The sequence below is a fragment of the Trichomycterus rosablanca genome, chromosome 5 (genome assembly GCF_030014385.1).
Source record: "Trichomycterus rosablanca isolate fTriRos1 chromosome 5, fTriRos1.hap1, whole genome shotgun sequence".
Classification (NCBI taxonomy): domain Eukaryota; kingdom Metazoa; phylum Chordata; class Actinopteri; order Siluriformes; family Trichomycteridae; genus Trichomycterus; species Trichomycterus rosablanca.
Window position 1 is genome coordinate 46,038,009 of NC_085992.1, and position 19,091 is coordinate 46,057,099.

General features: G+C 36.4%; 1 protein-coding gene across 4 annotated transcripts in view; it reads left to right on the forward strand.

The window, feature by feature from the left end:
* The window catches only part of si:dkey-27h10.2 (mucin-2), a 79,051-nt gene that overhangs the window by 24,595 nt on the left and 35,365 nt on the right, over positions 1 to 19,091 (forward strand). For 3 of the 4 annotated variants that reach the window (XM_062995283.1, XM_062995281.1, XM_062995282.1), the window contains exons 4-15: positions 118 to 186; positions 1,948 to 2,052; positions 4,991 to 5,122; positions 5,285 to 5,389; positions 5,945 to 6,007; positions 9,059 to 9,163; positions 9,895 to 9,999; positions 10,804 to 10,869; positions 11,606 to 11,682; positions 11,856 to 11,949; positions 13,673 to 13,744; positions 15,113 to 15,199. In XM_062995283.1, the coding sequence (XP_062851353.1) occupies positions 5,080 to 5,122; positions 5,285 to 5,389; positions 5,945 to 6,007; positions 9,059 to 9,163; positions 9,895 to 9,999; positions 10,804 to 10,869; positions 11,606 to 11,682; positions 11,856 to 11,949; positions 13,673 to 13,744; positions 15,113 to 15,199 (817 nt within the window). In that variant the 5' untranslated portion in view covers positions 118 to 186; positions 1,948 to 2,052; positions 4,991 to 5,079. The remainder of the gene's footprint in view (positions 1 to 117; positions 187 to 1,947; positions 2,053 to 4,990; positions 5,123 to 5,284; positions 5,390 to 5,944; positions 6,008 to 9,058; positions 9,164 to 9,894; positions 10,000 to 10,803; positions 10,870 to 11,605; positions 11,683 to 11,855; positions 11,950 to 13,672; positions 13,745 to 15,112; positions 15,200 to 19,091) is intronic. The other variant, XM_062995284.1, reaches the window with a different exon arrangement.

The following is a 19,091-nucleotide window of genomic DNA, read 5'->3' on the forward strand; positions in this document are numbered from 1 at the left end:
TACAGTATACTAATATATTTGGTAATGACATTATACTATAATATTTATACATTTATTCTATTTGACAAAAATACTCAAATACTCCAGGTGATCGCAAATATTTAAAATCTCTCTCAGTTCCAAAGGCGAACTCCACAAATGATTCAGTTTCCCAACCTACAAACGAGACAGTATCACCAGCAACAGGTAGGCACAGTTGTATTTATGTATATATAATTGTATTTTGTTTATAAATTCTACTGTATAACAGATAACAACTGCTGTATCTTAAATTTAAATATGCTCAAATGCTGTGTAATAAATTACAAAATGCGTACAGATAGTGTAAAATTACTTAAAGTACAGTTATGTGTACTGTATATAAAATTGGCACTTTATTGCAGTAGACTTATTATAAGTTACACAACACCCACATGTACTTTAAAATAAATGACATTATACTCATGTGCACTTTATATTAAAAGATAATCATTTGTACCTTGTAATAAATTACATTATGTACATTAAATATTACTATTATGTGGCATCAAGTCAATTTAAGTATAGTGAGTCTCCAGAACATCTTGTTACTGTCTGGGTCTTCAGGTTTCTTCCATGGTGCCACCCAAGAGCCCACTTAAATATCATGAATTTCCTTTTAAACATAACAAATATTAATTAGTCCAAAAGTTTCTGTCTTTTAATTTTTGGCACACCATTAAACACATAGTTACATGCACTGTGTATTAAATTGCAGTATACTCTCATGTACTGTAAACCAAACTGCACATGAACATAATAGTACAGTTACATTAATTACAGTACCCGCATTTACTGAATGATATATTACCATATACTGATGTTTTATAATAAATTACAATATACATACATAGCCGGCAACCCCTAACGGGAGCAACTGAGGAAATAAACAATATACATACATGAAACATAGAGTACAAGTATATGTACATGTACACTACACTTACATGTACTTGAATGAAAATGACATCATACTCATGTGCACTTTATATTAAAAGATACTCATTTGTACCTTGTGATGAATTACATTATGTACATTTAATATTACTATTATGTGGCATCAAGTCAATTCCGATTCCTGGTGACTTTAAGTATAGTGAGTCTCCAGAACATCTTGTTTACTGTTTGGGTCTTCAGGTTTCTAAATGGCTCGTTCTTTATTTTTATTTGAATAGTTGTATCGTCACCTTGTGTCTGGCTGTCCTCTCCTTCTTTCATCTTTTAAATTCTTCAAACATAATTGTATTTTACAATTAATTAGCTCCTCTCATAACGTACTGACTAAACTGACTGTATAATAGTTGTAACATACTCCCAGACACCCCACCCCCCCACACACACAAACACATCTTTGTCATTACTATGTCATACTGTGCACTTAATAATAATTTTAAGGTTTATTGTATGGGGGCGGCACGATGGATCAGTGGGTAGTATTGTCGCCTCACAGCAAGAAGGTCCTGAGTTCCCCAGGTGGGGCGGTCTGGGTCCTTTCTGTGCGGAGTTGGCATGTTCTCCCCGTGTCTGTGTGGGTTTCCTCCGGGAGCTCTGGTTTCCTCCCACAGCCCAAAAACATGCAGTCAGGTTAATTGGAGACACTGAATTGCCCTATAGGTGAATGGGTGTGGGAATGTGTGTGTTTATATGTGTGTCTGCCCTGCGATGGACTGGCGCCCCGTGCAGGGTGTTACTGTGTGTCTTGCACCCACTGAAAAGCTAGGATAGGCTCCCCCCGCGATCCTGATTGGATAAGCGGTTAAGACAGTGAGTAAGGTTTACTGTATGTATGTAAATGACACTATACTCTTGTATACTATACAATACAGTATACTAACATACTTAATAATAATAAGACGGTATTCTACAGTATTTATGCATGTACATTATTATAGTGTATTATGCATATATTATATATCTTTTTATAATCAGATGCTTCAGGCGATGACCAAGAATCAACATCTTTCACTGCTCCAGAGTTGACAATCACAAATGTTTTAGGACCCAATACAACCGCAACAGCAACACCAACAACAGGTAGCCAAAGTTTTATTTATGTATAATTGTAGTTTATTCATGTAAATTGTAGTATCACTTGTACTGTATACTCACATGCTCACATACTGTGCTATATGTTACATCATGTTACATTCCATAATAAATGTCAGTATATTTTTTTCTTTTTATTCTCATCAATCACTTCATCATGGTCAGGTCAGCAGGTACAGTTCCACATGGAAACACCGGACGCAAGTCAGAAACACCCTGGACAGGGCGACTTTTGTTTGTGAATTGTTCCTTTGTTGTACACACCTGTTCCCTTCTGTCCTCCTGATAAGTTAGTGTATACAGTATGTACCCCTGTGTGTCTGTTTGTTAATGGCTATTGTCATGAGTATTGTCATGCTATACGCTTACATAGCATTTCCAGTTCTTGTTGTTGGTTCATGTTCCTTGCTTTGATTTGCTGGTATACTGATTATAAATTCACTTGTGCTCCCAGCTATGGATTATAACTCTTATTATTGTATTGAAGTGCCGATGATATCCACTTGTGTCCTTCCTCATCTGTGCACCCGCCATCACACTTGTGTACTGTGAAATATATCACAGTATACTCATATAGTTGATAATGACATGGCAGTATCTTATGATTATTTTATATTCTTTGTATTTGACTAAAATTTTAGAACACTCAGGTACTTCGTGTCCTGAAAAAGATTCAGAATATCCAAGTGTTGCAGAAACAAAACCTGCAGATGCTTTAGGAACCCAAACAACCATGAAAACAAAACTAATAATAAGTAGGCAAAGTTTTATTCATATATTATTGTGGTTTATTAGTGTAAAACATAGGTTATCACTTGTGTATAATTTTTATTTTATTTCCATGTTTTACGGCCACCATATTCTGGTCATGGCTGGTCAAGGTTCCCTGGAATTATTTGGCGCAATACAGCAACACAACCCAGCCAGAATGCCTATCCATCTCTACCCACCATAGCTTAGTATGTCTGTGTGTAGACGCCTGACTGGCCAATATCACCGCTGGGGATTCAAACCCTGGATCCCAGCAGTAGTGGTCTAGTGTAATTTACCATGAATTTCCTATTAAACATAACAAATATTAATTAGTCCAAAAGTTTCTGTGTCTTTTAATTTTTGGCACACCATTAAACACATAGTTACATGCACTGTGTAATAAATTGCAGTATACTCTCATGTACTGTAAACCAAACTGCACATGAACATAATACAGTAGTACAGTTACATTAATTACAGTACCTGCATTTATTTATATTTATATAATAGTATAGTTACATAAATTACAGTATATGCATGTACGACATGATTTATTACCATATACTGATGTTTTATAATAAATTACAATATACTTACATTAAATATTAAAGTATAATTAATTATATGTACATTAATTATTATAATATTTTAATGGTATACCCACGTGTACCGTATGATATATTACAGTATATATGTGTTTTTAATTTAAGTATACATAAATATGTATAGATTACAGTATACAATAATTTAAGTACAGTACATATATCAGTTAGGTTATATGTGCAAGTAGTATATAATAAATTACAGTATAATACAGTATACAGTACACATAATCATATAGGTACTTTACAAAAATATAGCTAGCCTATATCTATATCACTTGTACTGCAAAGTAAATTACTTTATACCCTCAATACACTTACATTTGCTGTAGAACATATTTCAAAATATGTATTTTATATTTAATACATTTATACGTAATTGTTTGTAATTACAATATACTTACTGTTAAATACAAGTATTGTATAATTAATTACAGTATTTTATGTATAATGTATCATACACACAGACACACACATACAGACCACTCAAACATACTGTATTATACAGTACAGTATCCTGGCATTTAGTCTTGAATAAACTGCAGTAGACTTGTGTGTTTGCTAATGATTACCATACTATACTCACATGTACTGTACATCATACTTGTGCACTGTATAATAAAAATACACTATGCTAATATACTGTATAATTAATTACAACATATTTACATGCACTGACTAATAAATTAGAGTAAACCTATGTGTACAGTACAAATTAGTATGTTATGCTCATGTATATAATAATAATAATCATGTTATACTGTCCTGTCATTATTTTTTATTATATGTGATTAAAAATTATTTAAAACTCAGATGCTGACCACAAAGACGTTCCGAAGCCAGTTTTCGGTAATTTATTTTCTGAATATACAGTAGTCTGTATGCTCTCGCTTTATTATTCGTACAGTGACACCTTATGGCTAAAAGTGGCTTTACAACTACAATGCACATGCTTACAATCAAGTAACCTGTGAACATAGCAGGATGTCTAAGCGGTGCCAAGACTATCAGCTCCTCACTAGTTATGTCCAAAATCAGACTGAAGAGGTCAACATTGCATTACATTGTGTAATATATTACAAAATGCAGTAAGCAGTGGCACAGGTGGTATAGTTGATTCCACATGTGTTTTGCTGTTAGGTCTGCATAAGTTGGCTACTTAGATGGGTCCAAAATGTACATTCAATTTTGTTTGAGGAAACAATAACAAAACAATGATCCTCCCCCTAAATAACATCTGGATTGTGGGGCTACTATTGGGATGCCTGTTGATAGACATGGATACTGGGAGGTGATAAATTGTACACAGTCAGTAATTTTGTACCCACCATGTTCATCTGTATGGTCAGTCCACCTTATTAAAAAATGAATGTACCAAATGGGTGTACATATTTTCACAAAAGATACACTACAAATCTTGTGGAAAATTCTCCTAGAAAAGTGGAGGCTGTTATAGCTGAAGACGAAGGGTCTGCAGTCTTTAGCAGTGATGAAAAAAAAAATTTGCTTAGTGATGTGTAACTTCCTTTTTTTCCTGCACGTTTAACCAACAGTCATTCTGTGTCACTTAGTGGTTTACTAGTTTGTTGGCCATCACTGCTTTAAGAGCCACACACAGACTCACTTATACAGAGACCCGGAGACCCTAAACCTGAGCAACATGGAGAAAAAAAGTGCCACCATTTATCTGCTTGCCATCTTAGGTATGTACATTTACTACATCATTGTACACATATTTACATTTAGTAAATAGTGTGATTAAAAAGTAATTGAACTAATATGTTAAACATCATTTTCTATCCATTTTAATTTATATGCAGTCTATTGTCTTTTTGCTAACTGAATTTTTTTTTTATGACTAACAGGTGCTTTGTTGGTAACAGCTACATATGGTGACAATACAGACAGTACAAAAAATATTTCTTCAAACGGTAACAACACCATCACCACCTTCATTCTGAAGATGCCAAGTTCAGTGTGATGATTTTTGGCTTTTTGTTGATTGTACAAACATAACAACTTAATTTTGTGCAAGTTGAATACCCCAATAATAAAATATCATACAGCAATCAGGACAACACTGACTAAAGGCTATTTAGGCTAAAATTACATTGGCAAAGTCCAAACCGGTTTGGCAATTTGTAATTACAATAACAAAGGTATCATCTAAAAAGTCTAAAATATTTATATTTGTGCCACTTGGCCTCCTGTTACATATTCCCACATGTCCTGTATAGAAAAATATTCTCACATGCACTGTATAATAAATTACAGTACAATTACATGCACTGAATAAGAAAATACATTAAACGTACACATACTGTATCATAAAATCCACATACAAACCACTTACATATTCAATATTAAAATGTGCAGTATTTGCTATTCATTAACATACAGAAAATGTGCAGTTTATAATCTGTACTATAAATTACATGATACAGTATACTAATATATTTGGTAATATACTATAATATTTATACATTTATTCTATTTGACAAAAATACATTTTCTCACTGTTCCAGAGGCGAACTCCACAAATGATTCAGTTTCCCAACCTACAAATGGGACAGCATCACCAACAACAGGTAGGCACAGTTGTATTTATGTATTTTATTACTAGAAATGTTACTGTATAACAAATAACAACTGCTGTATCATAAATTTAAATATGCTCAAATGCTATGTAATAAATTACAAAATGCGTACAGATAGTGTAAAATTACTTAACGTACAGTTATGTGTACTGTATATAACATTGGCACTTTATTGCAGTAGACTTATTATAAGTTACACTACACTCACATGTACTTTAAAATAAATGACATTATACTCATGTGCACTTTATATTAAAAGATAATCATTTGTACCTTGTAATAAATTACATTATGTACATTAAATATTACTATTATGTGGCATCAAGTCAATTTAAGTATAGTGAGTCTCCAGAACATCTTGTTACTGTCTGGGTCTTCAGGTTTCTTCCATGGTGCCACCCAAGAGCCCACTTAAATATCATGAATTTCCTTTTAAACATAACAAATATTAATTAGTCCAAAAGTTTCTGTCTTTTAATTTTTGGCACACCATTAAACACATAGTTACATGCACTGTGTATTAAATTGCAGTATACTCATATGTACTGTAAACCAAACTGCACATGAACATAATAGTACAGTTACATTAATTACAGTACCCGCATTTACTGAATGATATATTACCATATACTGATGTTTTATAATAAATTACAATATACATACATAGCCGGCGACCCCTAACGGGAGCAACTGAGGAAGTAAACAATATACATACATGAAACATAGAGTACAAGTATATGTACATGTACACTACACTCACATGTACATTAAAATAAATGACATCATACTCATGTGCACTTTATATTAAAAGATACTCATTTGTACCTTGTGATGAATTACAATATGTACATTTCATATTACTATTATGTGGCATCAAGTCAATTCTGATTCCTGGTGACTTTAAGTATAGTGAGTCTCCAGAACATCTTGTTTACTGTTTGGGTCTTCAGGTTTTCTAAATGGCTCGTTCTTTATTTTTATTTGAAAAGTTGTATCTAGTAACCTTGTGGCTGGCCGTCCTCTCCTTCTTTCATCCTTTAAATTCTTCAAACATAATTGTATTTTAGAATGAATTAGCTCCTCTCATAACGTACTGACTAAACTGACTGTATAGTAGTTGTAACATACTCCCAGTGTTCTCCCCGTGTCTGTGTGGGTTTCCTCCGGGAGCTCCGGTTTCCTCCCACAGCCCAAAAACATGCAGTCAGGTTAATTGGAGACAATGAATTGCCCTATATGGAGTATACCCCCGATAATGATGACTGGGTATGTGCTTAAGACAGTGAGTGAGGTTTACTGTATGTACAGTGTATCACAAAAGTGAGTACACCCCTCACATTTCTGCAAATATTTCATTATATCTTTTCATGGGACAACACTATAGACATGAAACTTGGATATAACTTAGAGTAGTCAGTGTACAGCTTGTATAGCAGTGTAGATTTACTGTCTTCTGAAAATAACTCAACACACAGCCATTATTGTCTAAATGGCTGGCAACATAAGTGAGTACACCCCACAGTGAACATGTCCAAATTGTGCCCAAATGTGTCGTTGTCCCTCCCTGGTGTCATGTGTCAAAATCCCAGGTGTAAATGGGGAGCAGGGCTGTTAAATTTGGTGTTTTGGGTACAATTCTCTCATACTGGCCACTGGATATTCAACATGGCACCTCATGGCTAAGAACTCTCTGAGGATGTGAGAAATAGAATTGTTGCTCTCCACAAAGATGGCCTGGGCTTTAAGAAGATTGCTAACACCCTGAAACTGAGCTACAGCATGGTGGCCAAGGTCATACAGCAGTTTTCCAGGACAGGTTCCACTCGGAACAGGCTTCGCCAGGGTCGACCAAAGAAGTTGAGTCCACGTGTTTGGCGTCATATCCAGAGGTTGGCTTTAAAAAATAGACACATGAGTGCTGCCAGCATTGCTGCAGAGGTTGAAGACGTGGGAGGTCAGCCTGTCAGTGCTCAGACCATACGCCGCACACTGCATCAACTTGGTCTGCATGGTCGTCATCCCAGAAGGAAGCTGACGCACAAGAAAGCCAGCAAACAGTTTGCTGAAGACAAGCAGTCCAAGAACATGGATTACTGGAATGCCCTGTGGTCTGACGAGACCAAGATAAACTTGTTTGGCTCAGATGGTGTCCAGCATGTGTGGCGGCGCCCTGGTGAGAAGTACCAAGACAACTGTATCTTGCCTACAGTCAAGCATGGTGGTGGTAGCATCATGGTCTTGGGCTGCATGAGTGTTGCTGGCCCTGGGGAGCTGCGGTTCATTGAGGGAAACATGAATTCCAACATGTACTGTGACATTCTGAAACAGAGCATGATCCCCTCCCTTCGAAAACTGGGCCTCATGGCAGTTTTCCAACAGGATAACGACCCCAAACACAACCTCCAAGATGACAACTGCCTTGCTGAGGAAGCTGAAGGTAAAGGTGATGGACTAAACCCAATTGAGCACCTGTGGCACATCCTCAAGTGGAAGGTGGAGGAGTTCAAGGTGTCTAACATCCACCAGCTCCGTGATGTCATCATGGAGGAGTGGAAGAGGATTCCAGTAGCAACCTGTGCAGCTCTGGTGAATTCCATGCCCAGGAGGGTTAAGGCAGTGATAATAATGGTGGTCACACAAAATATTGACACTTTGGGCACAATTTGGACATGTTCACTGTGGGGTGTACTCACTTATGTTGCCAGCCATTTAGACATTAATGGCTGTGTGTTGAGTTATTTTCAGAAGACAGTAAATCTACACTGCTACACAAGTTGTACACTGACTACTCTAAATTATATCCAAGTTTCATGTCTATAGTGTCGTCCCATGAAAAGATATAATAAAATATTTGCAGAAATGTGAGGGGTGTACTCACTTTTGTGATACACTGTATGTAAATTACACTATACTCTTGTGTACTATACAATATAATACAGTATACTAACATACTTAATAATAATAAGATGGTATACTATAGTATTTATGCATGTACATTATTATAGTGTATTGTACATGTATTATATATCTTTTTATAATCAGATGCTTCAGGCGATGACCAAGAATCAACATCTTTCACTGCTCCAGAGCCGACAATCACGAATGTTTCAGGACCCAATACAACCCCAACAGCAACACCAACAACAGGTAGCCAAAGTTTTATTTATGTATAATTGTAGTTTATTCATGTAAACTGTAGTATCACTTGTACTGTATACTCACATGCTCACATACTGTGCTATATGTTACATCGTGTTACATTCCATAATAAATGTCGGTACATGTGTTTCATTTTATTTTCATCAATCACTTTATCATGGTCAGGTCAGCAGGTACAGTTTCACATGGAAACACCGGGCACATGTCAGGAATACCCTGGACAGGGCGACTTTTGTTTGTGATTTGTTCCTTTATTGTACACACCTGTTCCCTTCTGTCCTCCTGATAAGTTAGTGTATACAGTATGTACCCCCTGTGTGTCTGTTTGTTAATGGCTATTGTCATGAGTATTGTCATGCTATACGCTTACATAGCATTTCCAGTTCTTGTTGTTGGTTCATGTTCCTTGCTTTGATTTGCTGGTATACTGATTATAAATTCATTTGTGCTCCCAGCTATGGATTATAACTCTTATTATTGTATTAAAGTGCCAATGATATCCACTGCTGGTTCAAACCCCAGGTTGCCACTGGTTGCCACTGTTGGGCCTTTGAGCAAGGCCCTTAACCCTCAATTGCTTAGACTGTATACTGTCACAACTGTAAGTCGCTTTTGATAAAAGCGTCTGCTAAATGCCAAAAATGCAAATGTAAATGTAAATATGACATGGCAGTGTCTTATGATTATTTTATATTCTTTGTATTTGACTAAAATTTTAGAACATCCTGACAAAGACAACAATACAGAATCTCCAAGTGTTTCAGAAACTAAATCTGCAGATGCTTCAGGAACCCAAACAACCATGAAAACAGCACGGACAACAAGTAGGCAAAGTTTTATTCATATATAATTGTGGTTTATTAGTGTAAAACATAGGTTATCACTTATAATTTTCATTTTATTTCCATGTTTTACGGCCACCATATTCTGGTCATGGCTGGTCAAGGTTACCTAGAATTATTAGGCGCAATCCAGTAACACACCCCAGCCAGAATGCCTATCCATCTCTACACACCATAGCTTAGTATGTCTGTGTGTAGATCTGTGTTTATTTATTTTATAGATTTTTAACCATTTTTCTTATTATATTTCAGTGTTTTTATATTATATTTGTGTTATTTACAGTGTACAAGTGTCAAAAACAACACCATTATTTTTACATTAGCCTAAAATACTGTATATGCAGTTCCACGGGACCATGGAACGCATTAATCAGTTGACATTGAGTTTCAAGATACTACTGTATTATTGTATTCATGCAACTATGTATATAATTAATTACAGTATATTTATATGTAATGTATCATACACACAAACACACACATACAGACCACTCAAATGTACTGATTAACAGTATTTTGGCATTTAATCTTGAATAAACTGCAGCAGACTTGTGTGTTTGCTATGATTTACATATTATACTCACATATACTGTACATCATACCTGTTCACTGGAACATAAAAATACAATATGCTAATATACTGCATAATAACTGACAAACTAACTAATACATTAAAGTATACCTATTATACAGTACAAATTAGTATGTATAAGTTAATATTCATGATATACTGTCCTGTTATTATTATTTATTATATGTGATTATTATTAATTATTTAACACTCAGACACTGACCACAAAGACGTTTCAAAGCCCACAAATGCCCCCAGCAACGGGATTAAACCAGCATCAAGTAGGCAAAGTTTTATTTATTTATATATTTACAGTTTATGACTTTAAATTGTAATATACGTATAACAATATATATTTATACTGTGTGTATATCACAAATGTATAAAATCAAACTAACGCACCAACAGCAACCCACCAACAGTACAGTAGCTTACTAGCCTCTGTGCAGTGTAACATGTACTGTACTATGAATCAGAGTAGAGAGAACCGTGATAATACAGAAGTGAGATTAGGATGTCACAATTCGATGAGCTGCTCCAGCGGTGTGCATCTTAACTGTCTTGCGTCAGCTCTCTTAAAAAGTTAAAACAGTGACATTTCAGAATTTCCACCCCACTGACTGGCGTTCACCCGCACATAACATGGATGGACATGTGGATTGACATGATAGATAGATAGATAGATAGATAGATAGATAGATAGATAGATAGATAGATAGATAGATAGATAGATAGATAGATAGATAGATAGATAGATAGATAGATAGATAGATAGATAGATAGATAGATAGATAGATAGATAGATTTATCCAGAGAGAAACTATTGGAAATAATTAAGACAGAATAACACATCATGTGTGCCTCCATGCCCTCTCTGCCAGCCAAAAAGGGCAATACAGAAGGACACGACTCTTATTGTGGGTCAGCAGCTGAACTACTTCAGCAGCTGCCACATTACAACTACAAGGGAAACCTTTATAAACAAGCCATGATAAAATCTCTTCTTTTTTTCTTTAGTGTTTATAATCATCTTCATCATCGCCCTAGTGACCGTGATACTTGCGATTATCTGCTGTGTTCGTTCAAATCGCAGGGTAAGAAACTACTGCAAAACACAAACAAAAAAGTCTTTATATATTAGATTCTTGGTAAATAACACATTTTATTCTCTTTTAGTAGTACTGTGCAGTACCACATGATTGCATTAATTTCTTGTTTAATTTTACTGAATTTGCTCTCATGACCTCTTTGGATTCCATTGTTTCAGCGTTCCTCTGAGGACATTAATGGTAAAGTTGGAGACCCTCAAATTCCTCTTGCTTCAGTGGACCCGGAATTGTGTGACTTCAGTTCAACTAAAGGTTTTTACCCACTTAAAAATCTCTATACACACTGCTAAGAATGCTAACATCTAGGCATCATTACCAGGGCCCATTATTGGCACATAGTAGGCGATATAGGCAGCAGCAAAGGGTGTCAACCACAAGGGTTCCTATTTGACAAATTATACACACACCAAATTCTGAAGCTGATGTCTTTTACATACACTATATCGCCAAAAGTATTCGCTCGTCTGCCTTCACACGCATATGAACTTGAGTGACTCCCATTCTTAATCCATAGGGTTTAATATGATGTCGGTCCACCCTTTGCAGCTATAACAGCTTTAACTCTTCTGGGAAGGCTTTCCGCAAGGTTTAGGAGTGTGTTTATGGGAATCTTTGACCATTCTTCAAGAAGCGAACTGATGATCAGACACTGATGTTGGACGAGAAGGCCTGGCTCGCAGTCTCCACTCTAATTCATCCCAAAGGTGTTCTATCGGGTTGAGGTCAGGACTCTGTACAGGCCAGTCAAGTTCTTCCACACCAAACTCGCTCATCCATGTCTTTATGGACCTTGCTTTGTGCACTGGTGTGCAGTCATGTTGGAACAGGAAGGGGCCATCCTCAAACTGTTCCTACAAAGTTGGGAGCATGAAATTGTCCAAAATCTCTTGGTATGCTGAAGCATTAAGAGTTCCTTTCACTGGAACTAAGGGGCCGAGCCCAAATCCTGAAGAACAGTCCCACACCATAATCCCCCTCCACCAAACTTTACATTCGGCACAATGCAGTCAGACAAGTACCGTTCTCCTGGCAACCGCCAAACCCAGACTCGTCCATCGGATCGCCAGACAGAGAAGCGTGATTCATCACTCCAGAGGACATGTCTACACTGCTCTAGAGTCCAGTGGTGGCGTGCTTTACACCACTGCATTCGACGCTTTGCATTGCGATTGGTGATGTAAGGTTTGGATGCAGCTGAAAACGGCCATTAAAACCCATTCCATGAAGCTCTGTACACACTGTTCTTGAGCTAATCTGAAGGCCACATGAAGTTTGGAGGTCTGTAGAGATTGACTCTGCAGAAAGTTGGTGACTTCTGCGCAATATGCGCCTCAGCATCCACTGATCCCGATCTGTAATTTTACGTGGCTACCACTTCATGGCTGAGTCACTGTCATTCCCAATCGCTTCCACTTTGTTATAATAGCACTGACAGTTGACTGTGGAATATTTAGTAGCTGGGAAATTTCATGACTGGACTTGTTGCACAGGTGGCATCCTATCACGGTACCACACTGGAATTCACTGAGCTCCTGAGAGCGACACATTGTTTCACTAATGTTTGTAGAAGCAGTCTGCATGCCTAGGTGCTTGGTTTTATACACCTGTGGCCATGGAAGTGATTGGAACACCTGAATTCAATGATCTGGATGAGTGAGTGAATACTTTTGGCAATATAGTGTATCATACCATGTAATAAACAATGCACATAATCAGTTCATCACAAATTGTGAGGTTACTACTGTGTTTTGAGAATGTCCTGAGAATAGAGATATTTGTAATATACTGTACAGTGTGTAAAATTCTTGAAATTGTTTATTTATTTCTTTGACCTGTGGTAAATCAGAAACAGTACAAAATAAGATATTTAATGCTCTACCTTGTGACTTTTTATACACTTATTTCATTTTTATTTGAAAAGTTGGGAAAGGAAAGTAACACTTGGTAATAACTTTTTAAATGTTTGCCGCCGCAGACATGAAAACATTTACTTTTGCTGAAAACTCTACCCCAGCAACTGAGACAGCAGAGACGACTGATGAAAAAGGTATCATTCATCTTTTTTTAAAAATATCTAATTTCATTGGTTTCAGTCACATTGATTTAGTCTAAAATAATCACAGTCTAAACATCACAAACACTAACAAGACATGAGGAGACCATGTCACAAAATAAAATAAATTAATAGTTTTATAAAACTACTACAGCACCAAATTCTGAAGCTGATGTTTTTTAAATATCATACCATGTTATAAACAATGCACATATTGTGTTCATCACAAATTGTAAGGTTACTGCTGTGTTTTGAGAATGTCCTGAGAGTTGAGATTCTTGAAAATATTTATACATTTCTTTGACCTGTTGTAAATCAAAAAACAGTACAGAAATTAGATATTTAATGCTCTACCATGAAGACTTATTATACGGCCGCTCAGGTGGCGCAGCGGTAAAAACACACGCTGGAACCAGAACTGGGATCTCGAATAAAGCAATAAGCCACGAGAGGCCGTACGTTACTGTGATTTTAGCACGGGGATGACGGGGAACTTCTTTCCCCGTGCTAAAATCGTAACAGTAACGTACGGTCTCGAGTGGCTTATTGCTTTTATAAAACGGCGGTCAACATAAAATATAATAAATACAACAATGTTTAATTCATAAATGTATTTATTGTGTATAAACTTACAATAAAGCATTCTTCCGCGACGCAAAATAGTTCGATTAACAGTGTTGCTAGGCAACATGAGGGCGAAAATAACATTACATTTTTCTTTTCAGTGGCGTATTAATATGGAATGATGTGAGGTGGTCCTAGGTGTGAGTTTATCGGGGATTTTACAACGGCTTCGAACGCGGCTCAGCCAATCAGATCTTAGGACCGGAACTATCCGTTTTATAATACATTGTATTGAGTCTCAGCTCTGCCTGCTGGCTGGGCTGAGCGGCCACATGAACAACGATTTGCCTGTTGTTCAGATAGGGGTGAGATATTGAGCTGGATACGGACTCTCTCATAACTAATGCAACTACGACCTCTGCTGGCTGATTGATGGCGTCTGGACATAGATGGGAAAAAAGTGCGGATCAGGGTGTGTCTCTCCGTACACAGAGCTGATCCGCAACGCATTTGTCCGTGTCGGAGGGGGCATGGGTTAGCTTCGTTCTCCTCAATCAGAGTGGGGATTGGCGGAAGAAGCCAGGAAACATGATGCAATCGGGCAATTAGACGCACTAAAATGGAGAAAAAGAGCAGAAAAAAGCATAAACAAACAATATATATACAGTATATATATATATACTTATTACACGCTTATTTATTTGAAAGGTTGGGAAAGGAGCATTTTTAAAACCATCCTTTTAAAAACACTTATATTATAATAAATAATATATATAATAATAACTTTTTTGTTTGCAGCCACAGACATGAAAACATTAGCTGAAAACTCCACCCCAGCCACTGAGACAGCAGAGAAGACAAAGAATGGAGAAAATGAAGAAAAAGGTATCATGCATCTTTTATTAATATCTAATTTGATTGGTTTTAATCACATTTAGATTTATTCTGAAATAATCACAGAATGGGACAAAACATTATAATACCAGATATTTAAATGCTTTTCCAAACTCTCAAAACAGATTTCTATTTTTAACACATCCTTGTCTTTGGTTAAAACAAATTTACCTTCTGAATGTCCTTTTAACCTGAGTATCCAGAGTTCTTTTTATTCACACATTTTCAATGGACTACAGGTCTGTTTTACAGACAGGCTAGTCTAGCACTCAGACTCTCTGATTACACAGCCATGCAATTGTTAAATTGATAAAAAGCATCTGCTAAATGCTAAAAATGTAAAATGCTAAATATTTATTCAGTGATCCCACTTTGATCCCGCAGTAGTACCTCTCAAAAGTCATTGGCTTTTATTAGTTTATTAGTGTACTTTTATTTTTGACCTTTCCCTTTGGGAACAAAGATTTCAGTGCATTTTCAAATTATTTTTGATATTATGCACTGTAGAGTGTAAAATATTAAAATTCCTGTAATCACTTATTAGAACTGTGTTCCTATATTCTTAGATTATTTGCTTATGTATCGGTATTTTTCTGTCCCAACTTTTTTAGGACATGTTTCAGGCCGTTGTGAGCCGCACAGATGGTCCATGCGTTCTCGGTGCTAGTCACAAGCAGATAGAAATAGAAGAGCTGTGTTAGCAAAGGCATTCGGTGTAAACTAAGTAAAGTTTAATATGCGGAACAGATTCGCTGTGGTGAAAACTAAATAAGAGAGCAAGAACATTTTCAGACATCCATTTTTAAAGGAAAATTAGTAGTACTTTTTCTAAAATTGAGATTGTGTGTTTCAAAATGCAATTCAGACCAACATGTACTGTAAGCTAGATATATTTACTACACCGGGCTGCCTCTTATTCACACCACATGTGAGATGAACAATTCAGCACTGAGGTAACCACAACAATGTGCTATTTTGATTAGGTGATAATTTAACACACAGTGTGTGGGTCACAGTCATATACTGTAGTTTTTGTTCAGTTTATTCAACATGCTTTTAGGACAGCATGACAAAATATCTTAAAATGAAAAATAATATGGTATAAATAAGAAAATACAATAATATATTCTATATTATGTAATTATGTATAATAGATAATAGTATATAAACACTAATATAATATGGTATAAATAATAATATATATGATAATAGATAATAATAAATAATATATTAACACTTAAAATAAGCACTGAGCTGTCAGTTCTGGTAGCATGGTCTAACGTTTCACTTCCTGTTAATGATGTAGTTCCCTTTTTAGTTATGAAACTAGAAGGAAGGAAATGTGCTCATGTTTTCCATCTGTATTTCTTTATTCTGTTGTGTCTTAATATTCAAATCTGAAGTGTGCAAGTAAAAAGTAATAGCCAGTGGTGTTGGATTATTATTATTATTAGCCTTTGATGATCATCAGTGCATGTTTTATGAGAAATTAATGCAAAAATCCAGATTCCTGAGAATTTAAAAACTTATTTTTGCAAGTAAATTGCAGATTACACAAGATAAAAAAAATATTGAAAGAAAGGAGCAAAAGAAAAATTAATAAATTAAATATATTAGTTTGAAAATACTTACAAAGCCAGTTAAGGCTCTAAGACTTAAGTGAAGCACTTTCCAAAATAACAAAACTTTGATCAGTTCTCTTCTTTATTAAAATAATTAAATAAATAGAATAGAAACTTAGGCCGCTGAGGTGGCGCAGTGGTAAAACACACGCTGTTCACCAGAGCTGAGATCTTGAATACATCGTATCGAATCTTGGCTCTGTTTTGCCGGCTGAGTAGCTACATGAACAAAGATTGACCTGTTGTTCAGCTGAGGGGCAGGACTAAGCCGGATGGGGACTCTCTCTCAGAACAGTGCGATTATGACCTCTGCTGGCTGGTTGGTGGCGCCTGCACGGAGATGGGGAAGAAGTGCGGTAGAGGGTGTGGCCCTCCGTGCACAGCGCTGTACCGCACTGCACTCGTCAAGTGTAGGTGATAAGATGTTCAATTGCTGTATGGCATCTCTCCAATACAGGTAAAAGCAGCAGTAGAGAAAATAGTAGCAGTAAAAAAACACAAAACATTATTTACAGTTCTGAAAATTACAAAAAGTAAGAAATTTACACTCTGCAAAAGTAATGTACATGTGCATTTATAAATATGAAATATTGTATTCTTGCAAATGCTGCATAGTCCGCATGTGAAGCATGGTGTGTGTATGAATGTGTGTGTGCGTCTTTCTCAGTCCTGTGGTGTGTTCTGTGATTGAATGGGGACGGGTGTGATGGAGGTCACAACTCTAGGGAAGAAGCTGCTCTTTAACCTGTTTGTGCGTGTTTTTAAAATGATAAAATCTAGACATTTTCACACCAGCCACTAAAATTGGCACAGAAAGGCTCAGCAGCACATAAATTTTTAATACTTTTAATAGTTTATATTGTGCTGAAATTATTTAGATTAGGTTTGAAATAATATGCAAATAGACATTGATATAAAGTTGTAGCCCCTTATAGCTGTGACTGGCTCCACTCTTCCAAGATGGCTTTTAACAATATTCTGGACTGGTTCTGTGGGAATTTGTGTGTATTTAGTTAAAGAGACATTTGGTAGGTCAGGCAATGTTAAACCTAAAGGCCTGGCCCAAAATCAGTGTTCCGATTCATCACAAAGGTGTTCAGTAGCACTGAGGTTCAGGCTCTGTGCAGGTCAGTGGAGATTATCCACACCAAACTCATTAATCTATGCCATTGTAGACCTTGCTTTGTGCACTTATAGGGAACTGTCATGCTGGAACAGGAACGATCACACCGTTGGTCCCCTAACTGTCTTCACTCAAGGGATGCCTTTATGATGGCTGACCCTGTGCCCTGACTTCATTGTACACTTGTATTTCTTCAACTGAAGAAATATATCAAGCTTGTCAAATATCTGGATCTGAGTTGCCCAACTGGCAATGAGTGCTATGTCGAACAGCCAATGAGAACGCAAGATACGGTGTGAGGGGAAAAGCAGGGGAGGTGTGTAAAAAGGTGGGACAGGAGCATAATATAGTTTATATCAGAATACGTTGGCACACACGTATTTTACAGTATTTCAGATCTTATTGTTCTCTACAAAACATAACACCAACATTGCAAAAAATATTTATTAACCTCTAACTCACTATAGAACAATCCATGCTGTTCATGTAGCAAATCCACTCAGATTCATTTAATTTTTCTCCTTGATTTTACGCTGCACATCAGCGCACAAACTTTGATCGTTCGCTACTTGTTGACGTGCATTTTTGGACGTGGTATCATTAAACCTCTCATCACTTCTCACGTCAGTTTTCATGACAAAACGTAGTTTGGGAGACCAGAAAAGCTCGCCTGCAATTCCAGTAGGTGATAGATGGTGTAGTGTGAAACCCCCTATCGCCGATCAGTCATGTAGTGTGAAAGCCACACCGACTTGAAAGACTCCCGATTACAAGAGATCCGGTCGTGTAGTGTGAACTGTACAGCGACTTGACGACTTGGAAAGTCGTGTAGTGTGAGCTTGGCATCAGCATTTTACAACTAAGCTAAAAGAGAACAATTTTGCTCACAATGCGAAAAAATCTGTTAGTATTTTAATCTTAATGCAGAAAGTACAAGAAACATGCAAAGTCTTTCATTCATCATTCGTCATTTAATGAATTCCCGTAACAGATTGTATTATTCACACTGTATATTTTTAACACTATGTCAAAACTTCCTGAGCCAAGATATACACCCAACACGTTTTCATGATGTCATTTGGTTTCATGTGAGTGTTGGTGCTAATTTGACTGCATTCATTAGACTGAGCTACAAGCA